This window comes from Panthera tigris, chromosome C2 (genome assembly GCF_018350195.1).
Source record: "Panthera tigris isolate Pti1 chromosome C2, P.tigris_Pti1_mat1.1, whole genome shotgun sequence".
NCBI lineage: Eukaryota > Metazoa > Chordata > Mammalia > Carnivora > Felidae > Panthera > Panthera tigris.
This window is the reverse complement of record NC_056668.1, coordinates 30,548,635-30,573,976: the sequence shown is the minus strand read 5'-3', so window position 1 is coordinate 30,573,976 and position 25,342 is coordinate 30,548,635. Positions and strand designations below refer to the sequence as shown.

Below are 25,342 nucleotides of genomic sequence, written 5' to 3'. Positions count from 1 at the left end.
TGTGTTAACAGCAACTATTAGCACCTATTTGATGAAAACGCAGAGAAAGTACCATTTTGGCATCCCTCTGAAAGTTGCTAATTAATTCTGTTTGTAAACAAAAATCTATATCTTCAGCTTCCAAGAAGGTAACTTTGACATGGTCCAAATATAGATTTCCAAAACACGAAGACACTAGGTGTGCTTATGAAGTTGGTCTAAAAATTACACTTAACATTCCTATAAAGTTATTCATGATACAGCGTTTCTAGCTGAGTATCTAAAATTTTATCAAATATAAAATTAGTCAGTGGCTCGAGTCCATAAACAATTAATAATCACATAATTACAAAGCCCATTAGTTTAAAATATATGTTTTATGCTGGAAAGATTTTAAATCAAGTCCTAGCTCTAACACGTATTAATGTGTGACTTTGGAAGCAAGTTACTTAAACTTCTGTTTCCATAGCTCTCAAATGAGGAATAGTATTATTTTAGAACACTATTTAAACTAGTGTAATTAACATATGGAAAGCAAAAGTGCATGGCAAATAACAAGTCCTTCAAAATTACATGCTTTTATTGTTACATAATCTTCTTACACAAGTGATGGTTTTTTTATTATCAGTCGACAACTGATATGATATAATGTGTGAAATTTGAAAGTCCCAACCCAGATGTCTTATTACACTGGGGCTACAATAAAATATGTTGACCGTGTACAAACTTTGAGAGGTAGGAAAATCAGAGGTAACTTTCAGGCTTGGCAAACTGGCTGGAAAAATTTATAAAGAAATCTATATGATTTAAAAGCAAAAGTGGTATCTATTAAATCAGTAAGATTTTATGTTTCTATAGAAACTGATTGGCCAAAGAAATTGAGTATCCATAGAAATTGTATACTTTATATTTTTCACTTTTAATATATTTTCCTTGTAGTTTTCTAGGTAGCTAATAAATGCCACCAACCAGCAGAATTTATAAAACTGGAGCACTTGTTATGTGTATCCAGTGTATAGTATTTACAGTTCTTTGAATGAGTTATATGATTTTAATAACCCTTTGAGTGAGAATGGATGGCATAATTATTCACCCTGTACAAATGAGTCAAAGTGTAGGTTAGTTATTAGTCCCCTTGCATTTCTGGTCCATTTCTTCAGAATGTAAAACACAAAGAGTTGAAATATCTTCTTCAAGGTCACACTCCTAGTTAGTGGTAGAGAAATATGTCAAACACCATTTCCAGAACATGGGAGTATAACTAAACTGATTAAATGATTGAACAGTGTCAGAACAAGCCTAAAGTTTAATCTCTGAAGATGGCCTCAGTATTCTTCATGTTATTCATAGCTATATTAAAAGATCTCACAGTAATTGTCCATGTAGTTCTATTTTTTTTTTCTAGACAGAAATGGCTAAGGCAACTATACAGCTAAAAAATTACAGAGTATTCATTAACACATTTCTTTATATTTCTGAGCCTTAGGGACCAATTCACTTTTCAGATGTCACATACAATGTTTATATACATTGCTTTTCTCCTGCTCTTAGTTCTTTCTGTTCTTAATTTTTTTTTTAATTGACCAATCTTGATCAGCCTACCAATCAGCATGGTTATTTATCAGGAGCCCAAATTACCACATGTCCTTGAAGCACACGCTGTATGTGAAGAAGGCCCATCTCCTCAGCAGGGTGGCGGAGCACCTGTTCAGCATCTCCGCATCCCAGAAGCACATTCTCTAAACAATGGAGCTTCAAAACAATTAATATAAGAACATTTTCCAGGGCTAAGTGAAAAGAGCCACTTAGTGTGAAAAAAGCCACACACACACACAAAAGAATTATAAGTGGTTCTATTCAGTTTCTTTTCTTAAGGATTCATGTATTTATGTGAATCTCGCATTTCATGGAACTAAGAACTCTAAAAAGTCTCTCTTAAAATAGACTTGCACTTCAGAGAAAGGAATTTGTCAGTGGCTTCAAGAAAATTGATAGAATTTTCCACCATATATCTTGCAACTCTTATTCTCTAGCCCTTTATCTATTTTTATGAAATATTCATGAATTATATCTAGTATGTGCAAGCCATCAACTGCATTTAGAATTTGCAGGCATACATAAGAATGTAAATGGCATATTTTATTTCCTTTTTGCTCTGACAAGCTATTATAAACATTCCTTTCTGTACTCTAGATCTTTATTAAGAAAGTTAGTGTCACTTTAGAGTTGGTTCAGAAAATAAATAAAAATGAAATTAAAAAATCATGGAGCTAACCATATAGTGATATAACTAAAATTTATATGAATGGTAAAGGATGCTAAATCTCATATTTACAATTCTTTAAAAGACTGGTAATAATTAACTGAAACACAATCTATACTGACAAGACCAGATAAGAAATTACAATCAGATTAATCACACTACTTTTTAACTAATTTCTGAGAAGGGATATTTTTATTCTTCTCGCTAATATTAGATTGAACAGAGTATTGTCGTGTTGGTGTATTTTAATTTATTTTTTTTTATTTAATTCATTGTAAATTTATTATATTCTCTTTCTTTTTACATTAGAACACAGTATTTTCATAAAGCTTCAGCATATAATGCATATTATATTTATTTTTTATTTTGGTATAACAAAAATATATAACATCCCTACGATAAGATGGAACATAGCACAGATGAAACATAATCACAGAATTAAAATACTGGCAACTTTTATCACATGAAACACTTTATGGAAAGATGTAGTGAAGGCACCTGGTCATCAAGAGAGTATTAATCAGCAAAAAGGTCTAGGTTTGCCTGTAAAAAAAAAATATACTACCCAAGGAAGAAACTAGGATTACTTTAGGCCTGAGTTTCTTTAATGTATGTAAATACTTTTCTATATCACTCATCTGGTTAACATAAAATAAAAAAAATAAACAATCAATAACTATATTTATTTTGCTTAAATATAATTTTTTTACAGACTAATGAGCATTAAAAATATCGGAGGCACTTAATAAATGTAGGTAAATCTGAAAGCGTAACTTTTACAATTTAAATTATGCTTTAACAAAACCTATATTTAAAAAAAAAAAATCATTATACCAGTACCTGGGTAGCTCAGTCGGTTAAGTGTCCAACTGTTGATTGTGGCTCAGGTCATGATCTCAGGGTCATGAGATCAAGCCCTGAATCAGGCTCAGAGCAGAGCACAGAACCTGCTTGGGATTTTCTCTCCTTTCTCTCTCTCTGCCCCTCCCCTTCTTGTTCTCTCTCTCTCTCTCTCTCTCTCTCTCTCTCTCTCTCTCTCAAAAATAAAAGAAAATAAATAAAGTTTAAAATAAATAAATAATCATTACAAATAACAAAAAAAAGTCTTTCCCCTCATCTCCTGTTTTGTTCCCTCTACCCACTTCATTTCCATATTGGTATGTGAAAGTATTGATAGCCTTAGGAAATGCTACTTTTCCCACCTCACCAAAATACTCATCAAATCAAAAAAAATACCAACTCACCAAGGGTACAATTTAATTTTATTAAAGATAGGTACTGAGAAAGATCAGGAATTTCAAGGCTAAATCAAAGAAAGAGGTATATAAGTCTACTAAAAATAAATTTTCAAAGTAAAGGAAACAAAAATGCTCCCCTAATTCATCTCTGGTTACTGCAAGTTTGGCACAGATATCTTCTTCTGTGCTGAAGGTTTAAATAGCTATCACAGCATTTCATAAATTTATACTTGAATTGAAAAGCTTTTCTTGTCTCCAAAAGAAAAATAGTCACATATTACTTACGTAGTAATTACAGGCTATGCAGCTGCCCTACAAAGCTTTACTATAAATGTGTTAAGCATGAACCACTACACAAACCTTATTCAAATGGCATTAAATGTTAAGCCAAAGAAATGTCATCCTCCACACCACTTCACACAATTGCTTACACAAGAACAATGGCCATCTCCCTAGTCTGAGACTTAAATAATGTAATAGAATCAATGTTGTTGATTTAGGCTATGGTTGGTTAAAAGTCATTACTGTTATTCCTCACCAAGTAAAGAGGTCTATTTCCCCCTTATTATGCACAAGTGAAGCTTATGCTAATGCCTACAAATCTAAGAATGAATAAGCTTCTTTGAAATACCATTTAAAGATTGAGAACTCATGAAATAGTACCTCGTTTCTATCATGATAAAAATATTGACCTCAATTTCTGTATTGCGCTGATCCTTACTTTAAGCCTTTCTAATGTACAGTTGAAAGCTTATACAGCATTTCCATTTGCTTAATACTTTAAAAATATTAAGCTGGTCACACAAAGCACTGTAGTAGTATCATGCCAGTAATAGAAGAATAAAGAGGCCAGAAACCTATGAAAATGTTTTAAGGAAAGTTAATGGAAGTAAGATTTCTCAAAATCTCAACCTCACCTTTAGAGGTCTTTATATCATCCATTCTAAACATGTAGTATTAATAGTATTGTTTGATTTTTGTGTATTATTTGAACTTTGAAGCAAATGAATTTGGTAAGATTGGAGAATATTATAGCAACTAAAGGTGTCAGGCTTATGACCTAACACCTAGAGAAATTTGGGAACAAATTAAACTGGGCTTGATTAAGTTTTATTTTACCTCAATTCAGAGACATAGAGCCATTAAAATGCAACACACCCTTACTACTTTCTATTTTTGAAACTTTTTTGAACTGGATCTTGTTTAATGATTAAAAATGGCAGAATCATGAGGGATGTTATATAGACATCATTAACCTCTGACATCATGTGACAAAAAAATGGCATTCTCTGTGGATTTCTTCCTAACACCCCACAAATCCAGTCTAACCATGAGAAAACATGAAACAAATCCCAGTTTGGGGTACCTGCCAGTACCCCTTCAGGCTGTCAAGGTCATGAAAACAATGAAAGACTGGGGAAATATGACAAGCAAATGCAATATTCTATAATATCCAACTAAATAAATACCCTCGATTGGAGACTGGAGCAGAAGGAAGACATTAATGAGAAAACTGGTGAAATCAAAACAATGTATAAACTATAATCATTATGTATTACCATTTGTTCATTCAGAGTAATAAATGTTTCCTAGTAATGTAAAATGTTAATAATAGGGAAAACTGAATGTCAAGTATATGGGAATTCTCCATATTATTTTTGTAACTTTTCTATAAACCTGAAAATATTCCAAAAAAAAGTTTTTGTTAGTTTGTTTGTGTTTAATGGATGAGTATATTTACCCCCAGTAACTGAAAATTAACCTTTGTGTACACTAGGCTAAATTTTACTATATAATTCATCTCTCAATCTTACATCAACATTTAAAAATTACACATTAACTGCTCTCAGCTCCATCAACTTTTCTTGCATTTTAACCTACTTCAACACTGAGAAGACTTGAGGAACTTCACATTCACAAACTCCTGTAACAACACTCCTTTAAAACTAGATGTCTAACAGCAAAGTGACATAGAAGTAACTTTCCCTACGATACAGGCTAAAAAGTTAACCAAATTAAAATATTTACTTCTTTTATTTCTATAGATTGCAAAGAAGGTCTCATTGAGTGTTAAAAATGTTTGGTCCATTTGAGACCAGGGCTGTTGATCATATGACTTCAGAAAATACAGTATCAGAGAAATAATGATAAATAAATCAAGATTTTGAAATAAATGCATAAATTCAGGAAAGTATCCACAGTGGTTGCTGGTGAAAGCAGATAAAAGGCAACCGATGTCTGTGTAAGCAAGTTTAATTTCAGTCAGTTGAATGAAACCAAATTTCTCTCTTTTTTTTTTTAGGAAAAAATTACAAAAAAGGCAGGATGTCAAATCTTATTCAGATGATTGTAGTCGGTTTGATGGCTGATGGCCATAGTTTCAGAAGGTAACACTAGGAGTAAGGCAAAACTAATCTTAAAGCTAAACTTGCTCATTATATGGGGAAACAAATAAAAAAAATACTTGAATGATTTATTTGGTCATAAAGGGCAAGGTCTCAGAAAAATCTAGACAGCAAAAATGTTAAGTGTATTTTTATAAAAAGATAACAAGCATGTTTGGACTTACCCATGAAAGTTGAGTGACTAGGTTAAGGAGTTTGGTGATAGGAAGATTAGATGGAAAAAACAGGTCTCCATGAAGACATGGAAAGTGAGAAAGTGACAGGCAGTCCCTAAGTGAGAAATTCCCTCTGCGGATAGTGATATCCAGGACTTGCTGCATTTTCAGTGTTGTGTTGCACAAAACCTCTCCTTTACTCCAGACCTTGAAGTCAGCTAGACTCAGCAGCCTTTGGTGAGTGATGCTCTGGACATCACTAGGAAGGCAAACAGCATCCAGTGTGGGCTGAAGCATCATGCCAACAGAACAGTAGTTGGAGGAATTAGGATAAATAGTCAAGAGTTCACTAGGAGCAGAATAGCAGACCTAGGAGGGGCCACCTCCAGAAACTTTGATATTTGGGGGCAGGAGATGAAGTGGAGAATCAGGCATTTACGTGAAAATTCAGTGAAAGAGCAATTAAAAGCTTGTAGGACTTCAGTATATTAAACAGCAGATACATGGCTTGCATATGTAAAAATCAGATGTCTGGAAATAATACACCAAGATATGCATGTCTGATGGTAAAATCAGGAATTTTTTTTCCCTCCTAATTATTCAGTGGTTATCTAATGATTTTCCAACTGTATGGAAAAAGTTCTTACCTTCCTCTTGGCAAGTCTGCATCATCCTTTTTCCACCGCACAGTTGGTTGAGGATCTCCCTGGACCTGACAACGAAATTCTACAGCTTCTTCCTCCAGCACCACCTGGTTAATTGGCCTCCTGAGAAATGTGGGTCGTTCTTAGGAAAAAAAAAAAAAAAAAAGGAACAGTGGTAAAATGAAATCAATGCTGTGCATGTCTTAAGAACATTATCAAAAAAAACTCTGTATCTCAACTATATCTTGATAAGACCTTATTAATCCAATGCAATTGAATAAAATAAAATATTTTGGAACACAGAAGTAGCTACGGTTTGTATATAAGATCATATAATCTTTTGGGAATAAAATTGATTCTTCAGTGAATTCCTGAGCTATGGAAAATCCTATCACAAAAAATCTGAACAGCGCATTCCACAGAAACACGGAAAGATATAAAAACGATTACTTTAATCTACCCCAATAGCTGAGTGAGAAAACTAAAAGTTGAAACTGATGGAAACTATCAAAAAGGAAACCAATATTAATGTTCCATCAAGAATGCTAGCATTAACTAACTGGAAATAAGACAAAAAAAAAAAAAAGAAAAAAGAACGCTACAGTGAATACACACAAAAAGTTGTGCTCTCGCACATGCTGTTATTTAAATTTTCCCACTCAGGCTATCATTTCACAAAGACTCAATACTTCCACATATGTTTTCACCTCGTGTATGGAGGGCTATCAACCCGATTTAATTTTTCTTAAATATAAAAGCTGTCAATCTGATTTTTTTCTTAAACAAAATCACCATTATTATTAATTATTGTAAACTACTGTCATACATAATTTTCTAAGGCCACTTCAATTATCTTCTCCTCAGTGTTTCACAGATTTACCCATTTTTTCTTTACTTAACTTTTATGTTTCTTTATTTCTCTAGTGTTCAGGTTCAGTTTTCCCATCCTTTACTTCTTCTTGTTAATTTGCACCTATCACCCTTAATTTGCATTTTCCACTCCTCTACATATAGCTAGGGAAAAATAAATCCCTGTCCATGAAAATTTTACCATCTAAGAGAAATATAAAACAAACAGCAGTTTTACAAATCTCTAAACACCTGAATTTCTTGTCTAGTTTCTTCCCTTTTTGATAATGGTCTGATACAGGACACATTACCACTTAAGATTTCATTAGCACATGTCTCCAAATCATAGGCAGTCCAATAGTTCTACTTATTGAAGTAGAAAGAGAAATCAAGGAAAAGAAAGATGAAATCCATTGGGAATTGACACAATTTGTCTGGCCATATGGTCATATTTAGTCACTTAAGACTTTAGTTTCAAACCCAATTTAAAAATGTCAATAGTGGCATAAAAAAAATTGAAACATATTTAGAAAAAAAAATCTTTAAAGAAAATCAATCACTTCAAGTAGCATATATTAAGAATATAGGATGGAAGTACATAATTTTATTGACTAAATAAGATCTAGATTTATAAAATAAATGTGTAAGTTGCAATAGACATATTTTATTTCATTAAAGTCAACAATCATTGGCATTCAGAAGGAAGACAACTCCATCTCTCCACCGTGAAGTTGACAGTAAGGATCAAAATTTTCTCTAAAACAGTGACCTGCATATTAAGCATTAAGTACCTGCACTCTGAGACCCCAAAATCCCAAGCCATAAAACAGGCAAATAGAAATTCTCATGGAGAGGTTTTTTTAATGAAGAATTTAGAAATAAAGCATAAGAACTTGGAAGGGGGAAAAAAAAAGTTGCTCCTAATTAGATTTTAGGTAGTCAGAATCAATTAACAGTTAAGTGTTCCCCACCCCACCCCTGCCCAAAGACAGAACAAATCTGCATGTTGGATGCAGTCATTTCGTATTATTCTTTTGAACCTTGGACACTACATGCTTCCAACAACTATTTTAGCACTGGCTAGTTGATACTGAGCTACTGTTTCTGGCGGCAAATAGGCAACAGGATCAGTATAGTATCTTCATATGAGTGCTTAGAATGTTAATAGCAAAAATGAATCATTAGCCCAGAAAGCAGGATTGACTTGTTTTCTTTGCAATCACTCAGGGATGTTCATTCGATTCATCTAAAACTGAAATACCCAATATTAAAAGACAGCTAAGCCACTGTTGATGTCACTTGAGATTGAGAAATGAGGAATTTTCCTGCCCCCTTTGATTTTAATGAGCGTATTGTGCTACAACCTCGTATATGGACAGAAGTCATTCCCTCACCCACTCTTCCATTTAGCACATATTAACACAGCTTTTCCTATGTCAGGCTTTGAGCTTAGTAGCTGGTGAACAGCCAGCAGCTTGGTTTCATCAGAAAAGTGGTGGGATGGGCACTTGGGTGGCTCAGTTGGTTAAGCTTCCTACTTCAGCTCAGGGCATGATCTCACAGTTAGTGAGTTCAAGCCCCGTCAGGGGCTCTGTGCTGATAGCTTAGAGCCTAGAGCCTCCTTCAGATTCTATGTCTCCCTCTACTGCTGTTTCTCCCCTACTTGCGCTCTGTCTCTCTCTCAAAAATAAATAAACATTGACAAAAATTTTTTAAAAATTAAAAAAAAAAAAACAACAAAAAAAGAAAAGTGGTAGGAAATGAAGCCAGTCAGATAGTGAATGGCAAGACCATGAAGGGCCTTTCAGGCCATGTCAAGGAATGTGAGTTCTGCCCTAAGAGTGATAGAGAGATGTTGAAGTGTTTTAAGTACAGAAGCAACATTTTAAATAAACATGTGAAAAAGATTGTGTTGGCAGATATGTGAAAGATGAACTAGAAGAGAAACATGAAGCAGTGAATTAGGTCAAATGGATTTTATAAGAAATTACTTCAGCTTTGGCTGACACGATGGTTCTATGGATATGGAAAAGGGGCAGAATGAAAAGGTATCAAAACTGGGTGATCAATCAGAAGTGGATATTGAAGAAGAAAAGTCTAAAAGGATTCTCAAGTTTCCATTTAGCAGATTGGAACAGATTGGCAGGTAAAGCATGGATATGGGGTGTGTATGTCTATGTGTGTGTAGATCATTTCATCACAGAAATGCTAGACAGGGGAAAAATGAACACCTATGCTTAAGCCATTGCTGAGCAGGTTTCTGTTACTTGAAGTTAAATGCATTCTTTTTTTTTTTTTTTTTTTTTTTTTTTTTACATTATTTATTTTTGAGAGACGGAGACAGAGTATGAGCAGGGGAGGGGCAGAGACAGAGGCACACACAGAATCAGAAGCAGGCTCCGGGCTCTGAGCTATCAGCACAGAGCCCAACACGGGCTCGAATCCACAAACTGAGATCATGACCTAAGCCGAAGTCTGACGCTTAACCAATTGAGCCACCTAGGTGCCCCGAAGTTAAATGCATTCTTATTTAAGAAGATAAAGGAGGCTACTTACAAAATAGAAGGGAAAAAGAAAAAGTAAACGTGATCATACCTAGATATAGAAAAGCTCTTGAATTTCAAAAAATAAAAATAAAAAATAAAAAGGGAATCAAAAGAAACTTAAGCATGGTGAAGATATTTTATCAGAAATTAAATCAAAACCTCTTTTTAAAACTAGTATGCCAGGGGTACCAGGGTGGCTCAGTCGGTTAAGCATTGGACTCTTGCTTCATCTCAGGTCATGATCTCATGGTTTTGTGAATTCGAGCCCCACATGGACTCTCTGCTGATGGCATGGAGCGTGCTTGAGATTCTCCCTCTTTCTCTGTCCCTCCCCAACTCACACTCTTTCTGTCTCTCTCAAAATAAATAAATAAACTTTAAAAGTAATGCTAAAATCATGCCTATTAAAATCAGGAACATGATGGACATGCCAACATTAGTAATCAATAAGAAAAAGAAAGAAAAGTGTGCGTACTGGAGAATAGAATAACAATTTTGATAATCGATAATTGCAACAAAAAATAAGAACTACATAGGATCAATGTAGTAATGTTGACAGTATTAGAAAATGGGAGCTTTTAGAAAAAATGTGACAAATTCATACACTGCAAAATTAGTAAGTCACTGGAATCTTAAAGCTATTTCTATCTATCATCTATCTATCATCTATCTATCTATCTATCTATCTATCATCTATCTATCTAACATGGAAAATTTTCATGACATGATGCTAACTATAAAATAAATTGTATAACAGTATGTGAGACTAGTTCCATTAAAATACACATGAATATTTTCAGGCAAAGATTTTGTATGCTTTCTTTAACATACTACCTGCCACAAAATTGCAACATATGAATGCAATTAACCCAAAGGATAAACTTTACATTAGACTTATTCTGAAACTATAATTACTAAAACTAAAGTTGTCTCTTTATCCAGGGGACAGCATCAGGATCCTTGAGGGTTTTATGGCTTTCATACATGTTCTAAGCCCCACTGTTTTATATGGAGACACGTGGAAGAACCTGATTTATAATTCAAGAAGAAGGGAGAGATAGGATCCCCTGCTGCTGTTCTGATGAACCCAGCAGGGGTGGACAACTTTGCAATGAACTTTTTCTATTCCCTTCTGCCCTCAAGCAGAGTCTAGTTGCCTAGCAACTAAATAACCACAGGAGAGTATGTGGTATAAAATTTTTGGAAGTCTAGAATTGGCTCATGATGGAAATGTAATTCAATTGACAGGAAAGAGAAAAGACAATGCAAATAAAAGTCATTTGCACATATAGGAGACATCAAGATGGGTTTTATACTGGAGTAACTTAGGTTACACCTTCCAACAAAGTGACACTGACATTTACTAATACATTGGAGTTTGGTCACAACTTTTAAAGTATTATTCTGGGAATATCCGTAGTGCCCATTACAGTAATTATCCCTAAATTGTATTATTCATTATTCTAATTGTTTTCTGCTAATTATAATAAAATCACCTTCTACTACAATTTAACTGCCTACAAAAAATGGTATGTTAAAAACTGTAGGTTTGCCTAACATTTATTAAATGGAAATATATTTTTTGTAAGAATCATTTTCCAGTTTCCTTAACTAGACTTTATTTCCAGAAAAATCTGAGAATCAGAAACATGAATATTGAAGACTAAAGAAGTTGTACAGGCAGAAAACATATTTTTAAAGGCTTTGCCTTTGCAGTGACTACTATTATTCTAAGCCAAACAAAAGGTGTGCTTTCAGACACAAATTATAAAAATTATAAGGAAATGTCTTGGGATTTGCTGTTTTATGTCAAAATGATCTGCAAATAAATGTAAAGTTATAAGGATTAGATGGTAAATTGGTAAGTAATCCCATTTGATACCCATTAATGCCCCAGGAGTTTGTACCCCATGAAACTTTGCACAATCAAAATAAATATATATGAAACATCCTGAACTACTAAATAATGAGAAAAATTAATTTTGAGGCATGTAAATAAGGTCACTGATTTTTCCATGTTATCACCTTATGTCTGATCACATATTGAAAACTCGGGAAAAATCTCAAGGGCTGTTTCTTAACTGCTTATCAATTAGATTAGAGTCCCTCTGAATGGCCTGATCCCTAATTATATAGCCTTGGAGTGATCAAAGGCAATGTCTTTGCCAATGCAATTAACATTTTTTTTTTATGTGAGATTAACTGGATTTGAATCACCTGCATAACTTGCTTACAAGGTTAATCTCTCTTGAGACAGTAGTGTTGTTTGGCAGTGTGGTACTATGTAAAGTACAGCTCTCAAGTAGTCAGGTCAATTTAGTTTCAAATTGGCATTCTGGAAAATCCAACTGTGTGTGGCTATAATAAAATCAAATGCCAAGTCTCACTGTAGTTATGCCAATAGTGTTGAGAAAACAAAATGTTCAAAATAATACAAATTACAATAAATCTGAAATGGGGTTGCATAATATCTCTTAAGTTTCTTATTTACATGCTACAGTGAAAGAAATTAAATCCCCACTGAACAAGTTTCTCTTTTCAACTGCATTGAATATGGCTGTAAAATTGGCAATGGCTGTGTCATGACAGCTCTTACTAGGATAATCTTAACAATTTTTTAAATAATCTTTGCTTGACATTATGAAACTGGTGTTACAGCAATAATCACATAGGTAAGTCCTTTAGGTCCTATAAGACCAAAGGCATGAAATAAAAGGACAGGAGAGGTAACCACTGCTTGTAAACCTTATCTTAACTTCAGCTGACCTGGAAGTACTTGCCAAGCTATAGTGTCTATTAACCTGGGAAGTCAGATGGCTAGCATTAGTATGTCTCTTTTTATTTTACTGGGTATGCATGAGGGGAGAGGGTTATGATAGCCATTGAATGTGAATTATTGTGCCCTTCCAAAACAGACTGGATGATAATGATCAGTCTGTCTGAATGTGATTAAATAAATCCTGGCTGCATTAATTTTTTTTCTTGCCAAGAATTTTCTTTGTCTGAGAGAAGTCATCCTGTGAAGTAAAGACAAACATAGGTAAATGTTTTCAGAGGGGAAAAAATGCTTCTCTCACCATATCTTGGAGGCAAAGTTTCATGTTATTGTTGATAATGTGATGTAAAAGGTCTATTCATCTTACCACTATATTAAATCATTTAAACAGGGTTTGGCACATGGGAGGTGCTCAGGGGATGTTTGTTAAATGAGAAAATGAATAAGAAATGTTTTGCTGTTTTAAAGTTTGCAAGAAAATATTATTTAAAAGATAGCTTTCAATAATAGTCTTAATTTTAATAGACTTATATTTGGAATTCTTAAGTGAAGGCCAGAGTACATCAACAAAACTTAGATATTTCTTATGGTTTGGCTCTAAGGTATCTTCTCTAATACCTTTGCCTACTGGTATCTCAAATACAGTCAGGCCACCACCTAAAATCTCTAATCTAATAACTGAAAATCAACATCAACAGCCCTAAATTCTGTCCTCATTGCCAACAAATGGCTACTTCCCAATCTGATCATTGTACAGTGAAAGCCATCAGTTGACACAGAGTTTCCAATAGTCTTTTTAGTGAGCAGCTATTAAATATGAATGAACAACAGTAGATCACTTGCTATTTGAAGAAAGCCTCCAGTGTAAAAGACAGAACAAGGGAGAAAAGGAAGTGGGGAGGGAGTCAGAAAAAAATGAAGCAGGAAGCATCACAAGAAAGTTTTATTTGAAAAAAAAAAGTTATTAAAATCCTGTGACACAAGAGAATTTAAACTATCCATGAAACAAGAACAGAATATGATAAATGAGGAAGAATGAGAGAAAAGAAAGACCTGGGAGGTTTCACATCTAATTAGTAAATATATATTTGACATATAAACTGAATAAAAATTATGGGAAAGGATAATTCACTAAATTGTTTAGTAATTTTCAGATTGAAATTGTTCACCAAGTAAAGGGAAAAAAAGTGGCAAACAAGGCATAGTATTGAAACATTTTAGAACACTGGAATAATGATATAGCACTAAAACTGGAAAGAGGAAAGAAAGAAAGAAAGAAAAAGAAAGAAAGAAAGAAAGAACAAAGGAAAGAAAGAAAGATCACATAGGAGTCAGAAGCACAGTAGACTTCCCAAAGCAACAGTAAAGCTGAATGATTTTGGAGGAGAGATTTTAGTATTATAGGCAAAGTTTTTTGTTTTTGTTTTGTTTAACTACATTTTATAACCAGTCATAGTATCAATTAAGTTTCAGATCGAATACATGCTTTTTACCCTGAAATTTATTCTAGGCTCCAGTCAAATAGAAAGCAGGAGAGAAACACTGTTCTGATATAGGAGTTAACCAGGAAAGAAACAAATACAGGATGCAACAAACAGGAAATCCAGCATGAGAGAAAAGGGGAGTAAATGTCAGGATGAAATTCTGGAGTAGATCTGAACAGCATCCAGCCTAGTTAGATTGGCAGGAAGTCTAAGGCCTCCAGGAAGGCAGTAGCAAAGACGAACTTAAGAGCTAAGTAGAATTTAGAGGATTTTAAATGTTCTGTTAGAGATTTCAAGAGTTCATGACAGGGGTAGACAAACATAACTAAAAGGAAAAAATGGCTTTATTGTTAATTTGAAGAACAAATAAGTGCCAGAAAAGAAATGCCATCATAATAGTGTAACATTTGCTCACAGTCCATATTTACATGGTTCTAATCACTCAAATTCGGAATCTTAATACAACCCATGTTTCTAAAGTCTATCTACTGAAGGAAAGAAAGAAGGGGAAGTAGAGGTGAGAAGGTAGAGAAGGGGATATAAATGGGTCAAATCATCATCTTCCAAATAGGAAGCCAAAATAATGTATAAAACTGCAGAATAAGGATATATTTAGAAATATAGAAATAAATCCCAGAAGAAAAGATAAAACAGGCTTGTAGTTAAGTTCAAAGATGAGGACTGTGTGTGTGTATGTGTGTGCGTGTGTGTGTTTGTGCGAGTGTGTATTGGAAGGAGGAGTGGGGCTAGTTATTTTTGTATTTCATTATAAGTTTGGTAATATTTCTAATGTCTATTAGTAGCGTAACATAAAATGTATTTTCATGGATTACTTTGATAAGCATTTAAAAATCATTTGGAAAAATTTATGTCATTTTTAAGCGACAGTGAAATTTTGGATAAAAGATATCCCAAACCTACCCATAATTATAAATTCAATTCTAGTTTCTCTGACAGCAGGATCTTTAGAACTTAATTGATATACATAAAGTGCTAGGGAGTATTCTTTTTGAAGGCATCTAGACTGTGCCATAGATTTTAGTGTCCATTTACGCTTTGATGCCTACTTCTTAATTTTATATTTGGTACTGTCCACTTAACTAAGCTGTTATTTATGACCAACATCTATTAAAGAAAAACAAATAGAATAAATGATTCGTGGAGTATGGAATAGTAACATTTTGAAAATTAAGTTACACTGATCATGCCTTTGTCTAAATAGCAGATTTTTACAAGATAAACTGAAATGTTCAAACTAAACAACTTCCAAGTCCAAGCCCACACACTAAAGAATCAAAATACTTGTGGATGGCTGTTGGATACCAAAGACCTGTTATTCCTTTCACTGTTTTTCTTGCCATTTACAAGTGAATTAGAATTATACGTTTTGAGCAATTAATACCATCAATTACTTTTTGTGTATAACATGCTTAAATTTTTTTTAAACATTTATTCATTTTTTGAGACAGAGAGAGACAGAGTGTGAGTGGGGGAGGGGCAGAGAGAGAGGGAGACACAGAATCTGAAGCAGGCTCCAGGCTCTGAGCTGTCAGCACAGAGCCTGATGCGGGGCTTGAACCCACGGACTGCAAGATCAATGACCTGGGCCGAAGTTGGGTGCTTAACCGACTGAGCCACCCAGGTGCCCCTGGGTATAACATACCTTAAAGTAAAGATCGAGTTGCAAAGAACATTTAAAATCTTCTGTAGCTACAGAGTGGTCACAGTAGCCAATTTTTTTTTTTCTTTTTAAGCAGAATTTCTGCTACATGAAAATAAAATTGAGAGCGGGGAGGGGAAAAATGTACCCAGTTATACTTTTATAAACCCTAGGTCAGAAATAATAATATCTAACAATGATGAAATATAAAGAGGTTTATTAGAAAATGTGTATGGATACAAAAGCACCCAAATAAAATAAAGAATTCCCCATTATACATAGGACACTGGTTATTTTCTCTAAGAACTGAACAAAGTACCTCTCTCAGGCAATCCTTGTCACATCCTTGATTTGGACAATCACTACTGTTATGTTTTATTTCTGGGTTCAGATGATGTTTTCTTATCAATAATGGAATTTTAGTTTTTCCTTCAACTTAATACTGTACTTATAACCCCCAGGTCAGTTCTGACTAGTTTACACCATCAGATAAATGTTCTTAGTTTCTTAAATCAATTCTTCCAGAGGTACTGCCCCTAGACAAATCCAATCTCTTTGCTTTATGGCTATTTTCAAAATAATTTAGAAGTTCCCCTGTAACTCCTGACATGTCTAAGGACCTCCTATATTTCCCATCATGTCTTTAGGGAACATGAGGTAAATATTTCATAACACAGTCACATTTTGGTAAGTCTAATTGCTTTGGTAATGACATTAAACCCTTTCAATTTCCTTTTGAAGGCAGTATGTACTTTTGGAATGCAACATTTTTCTCTTCCAAAGCTTGTGGCAGTTACAGAAAAATAGTAATGAGTGCTTCTTTAAATAGAACAGCTGTACGTGTGGGTTTTCAATGCTAATGTTCAGTGACCACTAATTTCATATCTTACCAGGAAAAAACTGTATTTTATTCATTATGGAGTGAAGCACATTTTGAGACTCTTATAGCTGACTGCATGAAATTGAAGGGCAAACTGATACTTGCCTGAGCTCTGCGGGACAGAAATTTACATGCATACTTTGAGCAATTTTATTTTTACTATTCAATTCCTTTAATGAATTGTGGACTTTCTCCTGGTTTGGTCATTTGGGACTTCAAGCTGCTTAGTATCCATACGGAGTATTACCAGAGATTACTCGGCACTCAGCGTGATTGAAAAGAGAGGCCTGTTCTCAGGTACACATTCATAAAGCACACCTTAATGCTTTACATGTAATGGAAATCATAACATGGCTATTTTGCTTTGGGGCGCTCCCATAACACCATGGGATGGCACATCTCAAACTACAAAAGCAGTTTCTTTTGGAATGTATGCAGAATTCTGATGCTTCGCTCAAACATGTTATAATGACCAGCAGTAAGATCTTACTCTAATTCATTAAACCAGAAGATTATTTTGCTGGCACGAAAAATAACTTAAAAATCACACTTATCTCCTATGTTTTAAAAAAAAAATCACACAATATCAACAATAGTCAAATATTTTTTTTAATAGTCAAATATTTTTAAGCTACAGATAGATATACACACACATGCATACATACATATATATGTGTGTGTATATATACATGTATACATATGTGTGTACGTATAGACAAATATCCATACACAGACTTAAGTGGGATTTCAGTGACTTCTGAAGGAATATTTCATTTTCCAATATCTTTAGGATCCCTACTTTCCCCAATTTTCTGTAATTTTATTTCTTTTTCAATTTTTCACAGCTGCCCTATAGCATTTTCCTTTTTTGTTGACTGTGGCATCTTTATTCTACCCAATTTTCTCTTTCCTAATGCTTTGTCCACAATTTCTCTGATACAGATCTAATCAAGTTTTAACCTATGAATTCTATTACTCTGCTAAAGAGTCCCTTGGTTCTGAAATCTGAAGAAACATGAATATCATAGCAATGAGGTAGGGAAGCTGATGGCACTCCATTTACAAAGGCTCCATCTCTGCTGTTTTTCTGCTGGGCCCCATATTTTGCCTCTGAGTAAGCCAAGGAAGCTCTGTTCCCACTTCAAGGGGGAAGCAAGAAAGTTAATCCTTCTCTGAGTTTTGTCTTAGGGCCCAAACACCTGTTAACACCTAAGAAAAGCCAGATCCCAAACATATTCCAGGACGTTAGCTTCAAACAAACTTCAGCTGACACGGGCATTAATCCCACCCCTTCTGTGATTTATGGAGTAACACCTATTGTTCACCTGACACTTGCCTTTGATTGGACCCTACCCTGGATTCCTGGACCCTTAGACCCTTTTGAATATAAACCGCTAGTCTCAAGCAACAAACAAAACTCATTCTTCTTTCCTTCAGAGTCTCCCACTCTGTCTGCTATTCTCTGTCATGTATACTATTCAATAAATGCTATTTTCACTTACTCTGGCTCACATTTGATTTCTACCCTGTGTGAAGCCAAGGATCCTTTTGGATGGTCCTCTGGGACTCTCTCCTGGGTTCTTGGACCCAGCCTGCCTGCATTAGCAAGAGAGTTTATGGTTGGTTTGTTTTTTTCCTAATTTTGATTGTATATATTTATGTGTGTGTGTGTGTGTGTGTAGCTGGCTAGTTTTTTTTATCGTAAGCTAAAACTGCAAATATCTAAATTTGAAATTTTTAAAGCAGAAGACAAGTGAAATGTATTTGCACTACACTAAAAAAAAAAACAAAAAAACAAAAAAACAAAAAAACAAAACTTACCCAGTGTCTTACCCATAAAAGATACTTAAAAATACATCACAGTAGATAAACTTTAGATGGATATAATATCTCAAACAGAATTTGAGAAAGATGAATTTTTTTTACATTCTGATGAAAGGGAAAATCCTATAAATATATATGAATAAAGTAAATGAATTATTGTTTCAAAAGTTCTATTTTTCTTCATATCACAGATTTCATCTGACGGATAGAACCAGAAACCAAGACAAATCAGTCCTTCACTACTCACCATAAGTCATAAGCAACTGTCCTTCTATATGCTGATGTTTAGTATTAAAACATATTTACAATCTAAGGAAAAGTATATATAAATAGCAATTTATAATTTAAAAGAGAGCTTTACCGAAGACAGTCAGTTCTGCTGGATCACTGTCTCTTTCTCCCACCATATTGGTGCCAACACAGGTATACATCCCTGCATCGCTTTTCCTCGTGTTGGAGATCATCAGTTTTCCACCACGAATCTGTTAAAAATTAAAAAAAAGAAAGAAAGAAAGAAAGAAGAGAAAGAGAAAGAAGGAAAGAAGAGAAAGAGAAAGAAGGAAAGAAAGGAGAAAAAAGAGAGAGAGAAAGGAAGGAAGGAAGAAAGGGAGGGAGGAAATGGAAAGGAAAATAAACAGCAAAGGGAAGGTGACTAATAAATCATTTTGAATATTTAAGCACAACATTTTTTTTCCCTCAAGGAAATAGCTCAGTGTCTAAGACAGAAAACTTTCCCAGTATTTTGGCATGTGTCTTTTCTTCTCTTAAATTCTCCTTCAGGATTAACCTCCATATTCCCTTTCTAGAAAATGTGTTTCATTCTTTCTCTCATCTGGTCCTATTTTGAGTCTTGTGAGTGCTTCTTAAATCTTAATGGTTAATCTTCACTCTGAAGTAGGTTGAATGAATTGCTATTGATAATTTGTTACCAGAAAGAAGTACTAAATACCTGCTTTTGGTAATATAATGGAATCCAACGGACCCAGAGTGATTCAACAAGCATTTACCGAGTACCTCTATGGGTTCCGCAGTGTTCTAGGCACTTGAGGTTCAGTAGGAAACCAAATAATAAAAACCTCTGCTTTCATGGAGCTTACATTTCAGTTGTTAGCATTAACTATTTATGTCTTACCTTAGCTATATTTATGAAATAATTTTTGAAGAAGAGGGCAGGGGGGGGATAAAAATAAATACATTTTTTAATAATGAGTATGAGTTGGTACAAATCATTGGCTTCTAAAATGTGTTCCCTAAATGTTTCCTAAATGAGACACATTTATTGACTGAATAAACCAATGAAAATGTTAAAATGTCTATTTGTTAAAGAGGATATTGAAGCAGAATTAGGTTTTTAGTAAGTGTATCAGCAACTCATAGCTTCTTTTCCAATTTTGTTTCTTTGTATTTATATAATTCAATGATCTTAACATCACAATGGCTGAGTGTTCTTAAAGAGATATGAGGTAAGAACATGCTGGTTTCCTCTGGCAATTTTTATCTCCTAGGCAAACAAAATCCACATAGGCATGTTTTCATCAGAGATATTTCAGGCTCTAAAACTTGTCATGTCACAAAAAAAGGACTTTCAACTTTGTTTTTCCATGGGACAAAAAGACCATCAACCTGTTCTTAATTAGGTACAGTGGAGTCTAATAAACTATAAGTTATAAAAATGTCCATGGAGGCCACTCCTCCTCCCCCTGAAGCTGAGTTTGGCAAAATTACTTGATTTGACAGATGAAACTAAAGAAATGTTTCAATAGAAGGAAAGTGCTAGCACATTGAGACTTATGTTTCCTTGCTGCAGCTGGAATCTTGAGACCACTATGGGAACCAGTCTGAGCAGGCCTGCTGGAAAATTATAGGCCAAGACAAGAACGAAGATGCCCAACTGGGTGTAAGTCAATTGCCAGACATGTGAGTAAGGTTATCCTAGATCATCTGGCTGCCAGCACATCTTTTAAACAAGCCACAGAAGCATGAAAAAACCTAGCAAAGATCAGCCAATCTGGCCCAGAATGAAGAATTGTCATCTTACCCACAGAACAGTCTAAATAAAATGGTTATCATAAGTCTCTGTATTTTGTGGTGGTTTGTACAAAGGGAAAGGTAAATGATGCAAACATGAACTAGAAACCCTTCCACATTGATTTAACTCTGTCACCAGGAACACATTTTCATGTTTGGTACCCAAACACAGACCATTGAGAGCCAAAGTGCCCCCAGTTATGCAGATCCTCATGCTGTCAAGAGTTCAAGCCAGAATCATAGGAATATATATTGTGATCCCCTATATGGCCTGTCCAGTTCTGCTTTATGGTGTAACCATAGTGTGCATGTAAAAAAAAAATCCTCATTTACAAGATATTTTTAAATAGACATCTAGACTGTATGGATTTTTGACAGAAATGTCACATTTGCTCAGAGAAATGGACATGATTTTAAATAAAGTATATTTATTCTCAATAATTGTATTAAATATAAACATTGTATTAGGAATAACCTCAGAAGTTTGAGGCATTTCTACTGTTTCAGTGGACTGGTTCCCATAAGTGTCATAAGCAAAAGTTGAGTGGATTCCACAAAACCATAAAATAATTGCATGTCTTTCCCCTTTTCTACCTCTTTACAATGTTCTGGGTGTTTTGTTTTGAATATTAATTGTGATGAACCTAATCACCAATTTCCCTTGAAGGCAGACTCTTTTTCTGCAAGAGCTAAACTGCAGAACCATAAAAGTCATGTTTACTTTGATTTTACTTCATACCTCCTAAACTTTTAAATAAATTCATGTATAAAATTTTAGTTATAAACATTGAAAAATTGGAAAAGGTGCTTGAAGTACCTATCACCTCGAATCATTTTCTCTTATAATTTTGAAAATGGTGTAAACAGAAATGTTCTAGGTAATATGGCTCACAGCCATCATCTACCCTTTATCATTCATGTACAGCATGATCAATAAATGTATTTGAGATATTAAAATAAACCAAGTCATCAATATTGTAGTGCAATGATGTATGTATTTGAGATGTTAAAAAACCTAAGTCATCAATATTGTACTGCAAAGACATATTTACATATTCAGATGGGTGCAATTATTACTATATCATCTATACCTGAGTTGTTTAATTTTTGTCTCTTTGAAGACTCATCCTAAAGTTTTTTTTTTTTGTTTGGGTTACTCCTTTTCAGTCCTTTCAATGCAGTCTAAATGGTAATCAGCATTCAATGCTATTCTACAATTTTATTAACAATAACAAAAAATACAATGATCCATTTTAAGACTTGATATTCAATCTCTGTAGGAATTAATTTTAATTTAACTCACACTTATTCTTTCTTCCTTGTCATCAATTCGAACTTTGTCTTTTTTCCAGTAGATGGTGGGTTCTGGATGTCCCCTGGGAGGTTGGCACTCCAGGATTGCGGGCTCTCCAGCTGCCACTACAACATCTGTGGGATTTTGCCGGAAGTCATCTCGTAACACTGAAGAAAAATAATTCAATGTTTTTGAAAGAAAATTCAATGACAGCAACTTTAGCTTTCTCTTGCAAAAAGTAACTTCAAATCTTACTTCATTTTAATAAACGTTGAATATTTACTGAGAACATAGCCATGTCCATTTTAAAATATTCTAGAGTCAACCTAAATGTTCAACAGGGAAATGGCTGACTATGTAATCATGTACCTTTGCTATAAATCTAATTTAAAAAATAAGAAAAGCCTAAGGAAAATAAGAAAAGAAATACTTGTGAAATAGTTTTGAGATTAAATATTCAAGGTACAAAATTTTTTTATGCAGTATGATCCTATTTTCTATAAAGAAAAAACATATATACACATATGTATACAAATGCATTAAAATAAACACCTAAATTATCAAGTTAGACTTAAAAGCCCGAAACAGGTCATGTGCACATGGTCTGTGAGCACGTATGTATGTCAGTCTGGGAGGGGAAGTGGAGTGAGGACTTTTTGAGAATGCCTTTTCTCATGACATGAATATGGACAAGATCCACACTGTTTTCATTACACTTCAGAAGATAGACTCATTGTTCACCCTGCAACGCACTAGCACCCACATACACAGGGCTACATTTTCATTCTCTCTGCTTCTCCACCTGCCAAGCGACATCTGGGCAGCGTGACATTCAGAGCAGAGATATCCCTTATAGCAGTTTGGCCAGTCTGAATTTCCCCTCCTTTCATTAGGAGAACAGCAGGTTGGACCTCCATTGTAACCTCCGAAAATCTGGCATGCCTGGCTCTCCAAATGTCACCTATCTATCTGTGTGTGCATTTCTTCTGCTGGCAGGATGAAAAGCCTGGAGAAATGACTTGGCCCTATCAGATTGCAGGATGCTGGGTTTCTTTAGCAAATAAGGGCCATGTCTATTTTAGGATAAACATTCAAAAAAGTAGTTCAGACCAGGAATATACCACATACCTCAACAGCCTTTGCTTTGTCTAGCTGCCTTGACTTTCCTATTATTTTATATGCCAACAATGACAACATTGTTTCCTAAGTATATCTAAAGGCAACACACACACACACACAAAACAAACATATGCACATACAGTGCATTATATCTATGCAAATATATATATATATATATTGGTTGAGCTATTTGAAATCAAAATTAGGTAGATTCTGTTAGTCTGTTATGTAAATCATCTGTTACAAACGTGGATTAGGTCAAACCAACTGCCTTTGGTGTGCTATAATGAGACCCACTTCAGCACTCTGCTCCTTTTTGGGCAAAGTCTCTAGGTTAATTGTCATTCTACAAATAAATAAAAATTCCCTGGCCTGAAAATAGCTCCAGAGAGACAACTGAGTGACTTTTAGGGCTTTTCTTCTCTTTTCTCTTGCGACACATCCTTTAACACGGTTTTCCATCTTAATGAAGTCATGGCCCTTTTAGAGATTAGAGAAACTTGTCTCCTTATTGAAGGAACAGTAAGAAAGAATTCAGCTCAAATTGCTCACTCTCAGCTTATAAGCTGATTAATTTACTGCCTTTGCTGCTAAGGAAATGTGTTCCATTTTAGCATGGTGAACTGCACATTTTTGGTTCTCTTGTCTCACTGGCAAGAGAGGTGTGATTTATATGCATAGGATTTGCTTCTGAATGGGCTGAGAGAAGAGTGCATTTAATGTGACATTCAGGCAGGGGGATGGGAAGGGGTTAACACCGTGGTTTCCTTTTGCAGGTAAATCCTCCTGGGAAAGCAAGCTGGTGACTCATTTATATTCTAAATACAGAACAGCTGCCTATTTATGCAATGTTAAGACATGCAAAAATATGGTAACAGAGTGGTGAGCACCCCTACAATATCCAGTACTGGCAACAAATGGTGTTTTGGCAGGCCCTCAATCTGTTCCAAAATGACACATCTGGCCAGTTGAAGGACCTTCTCTAGAACTGGTCCCCTAACAAATGACACGCCAAAAAGCCTCTGCTCAGATGGTACTTAAGGCCATTGCAAATCATTCAGAAACACAGTGTTACATCAATTTGTAACAAGCCAAATTAAGAAAGGAAAAAAAAAAAAGGTCCTTTGACATGGAGGACAAAAAGGAGAAAAATATCATAACAAACTAAGGACTGCTACTCTTAAACAATGTAACATGTGTTTATGGCGTTCACAAAAAGAAAATGACTCCAATTTGCAAATGAAGCCAAGAAATCTAACATCAACTGTAATTTTAGGCTTTCAGGCTATTCACCCAGAGAGTAGGGTGAGATAATAGTGTAATTGGTACTGTACCCTCTTCAACTTGTAAAATGCTCTTTGGGGTTTTTGGAGCATCCAGTTAATTCATCTTTTGCTTAATGATACCATTTCTTTTACCTTAAATCTTTGGGGTAATAAAATGTGTTTCTTCTCTGTCTCAATAAAACATTCAAGAGAAACACATCCTTTACACCAGGTCCTAGCACAGAATGTAGAAAACTTACTCTTAGGGAAAAGTGAAGTCATTTTTACTCTTCTCAAACCGTACCAAAGGTTAAGTATGTTCTGATATTTGCTTACATGTTTCCGAGGTTTTGATATCCATTCATTAATATTGACAAAATAAAATAATATTTATTATTTCCAATTTTTATGCTAGTTATTCATTTCTGTCTTGGATTTTGCCCTACACTTTATTGCAGGTGATAAAGAAAAGAAAGTATTCTTTGCAGTAAAGAATTCATGCATGTGAGGTGAAAGGAAGTAAAATGGTCTTGTAAATGTAGGAAAGCAAAGCAAATCCAAATTAACTCTATATTTTTTTCTCTTTAAGCCCCTATTGTAGAAAGAATTGAGGGCTACATTTTTGATGTGGCTTGACAAATAAGCCAAAGCAAGGGCACACAGCAATATGTGTAATAACTAAAGCTCCAAACAGTTCTTTATGTAGAGTGAAACAAAATAAAGTAAATAAACCTGATTAACTGAGAAAAAAATCTGGTTACAATGACAAAAGCTTAGTGGATAGTGATAAATTATGCTTTAAAGAAAAAAAAAAGATACAAACAGGTACAGTTTTGATATAGCATTTGTTTGTGGAGCTAAATTTAGATACAAAGGTTCAAATCCCCGGGACTGTTGGGGGGGTTCTAATTGGCTAGAACCCAAATATTCATT

The 25,342-nt window shown here is 34.5% G+C and overlaps 1 protein-coding gene across 1 annotated transcript in view; it reads right to left on the bottom strand.

Annotated features, from left to right (window-relative positions):
- ROBO2 (roundabout guidance receptor 2) overlaps positions 1 to 25,342 on the bottom strand; it is a 600,254-nt gene that overhangs the window by 161,451 nt on the left and 413,461 nt on the right. Inside the window, exons 4-6 of the mRNA XM_042998321.1 lie at positions 22,035 to 22,192; positions 19,065 to 19,185; positions 6,688 to 6,826 (exon numbers count right to left, since the gene is read on the bottom strand). Coding sequence (XP_042854255.1) covers positions 6,688 to 6,826; positions 19,065 to 19,185; positions 22,035 to 22,192 — 418 coding nt within the window. The remainder of the gene's footprint in view (positions 1 to 6,687; positions 6,827 to 19,064; positions 19,186 to 22,034; positions 22,193 to 25,342) is intronic.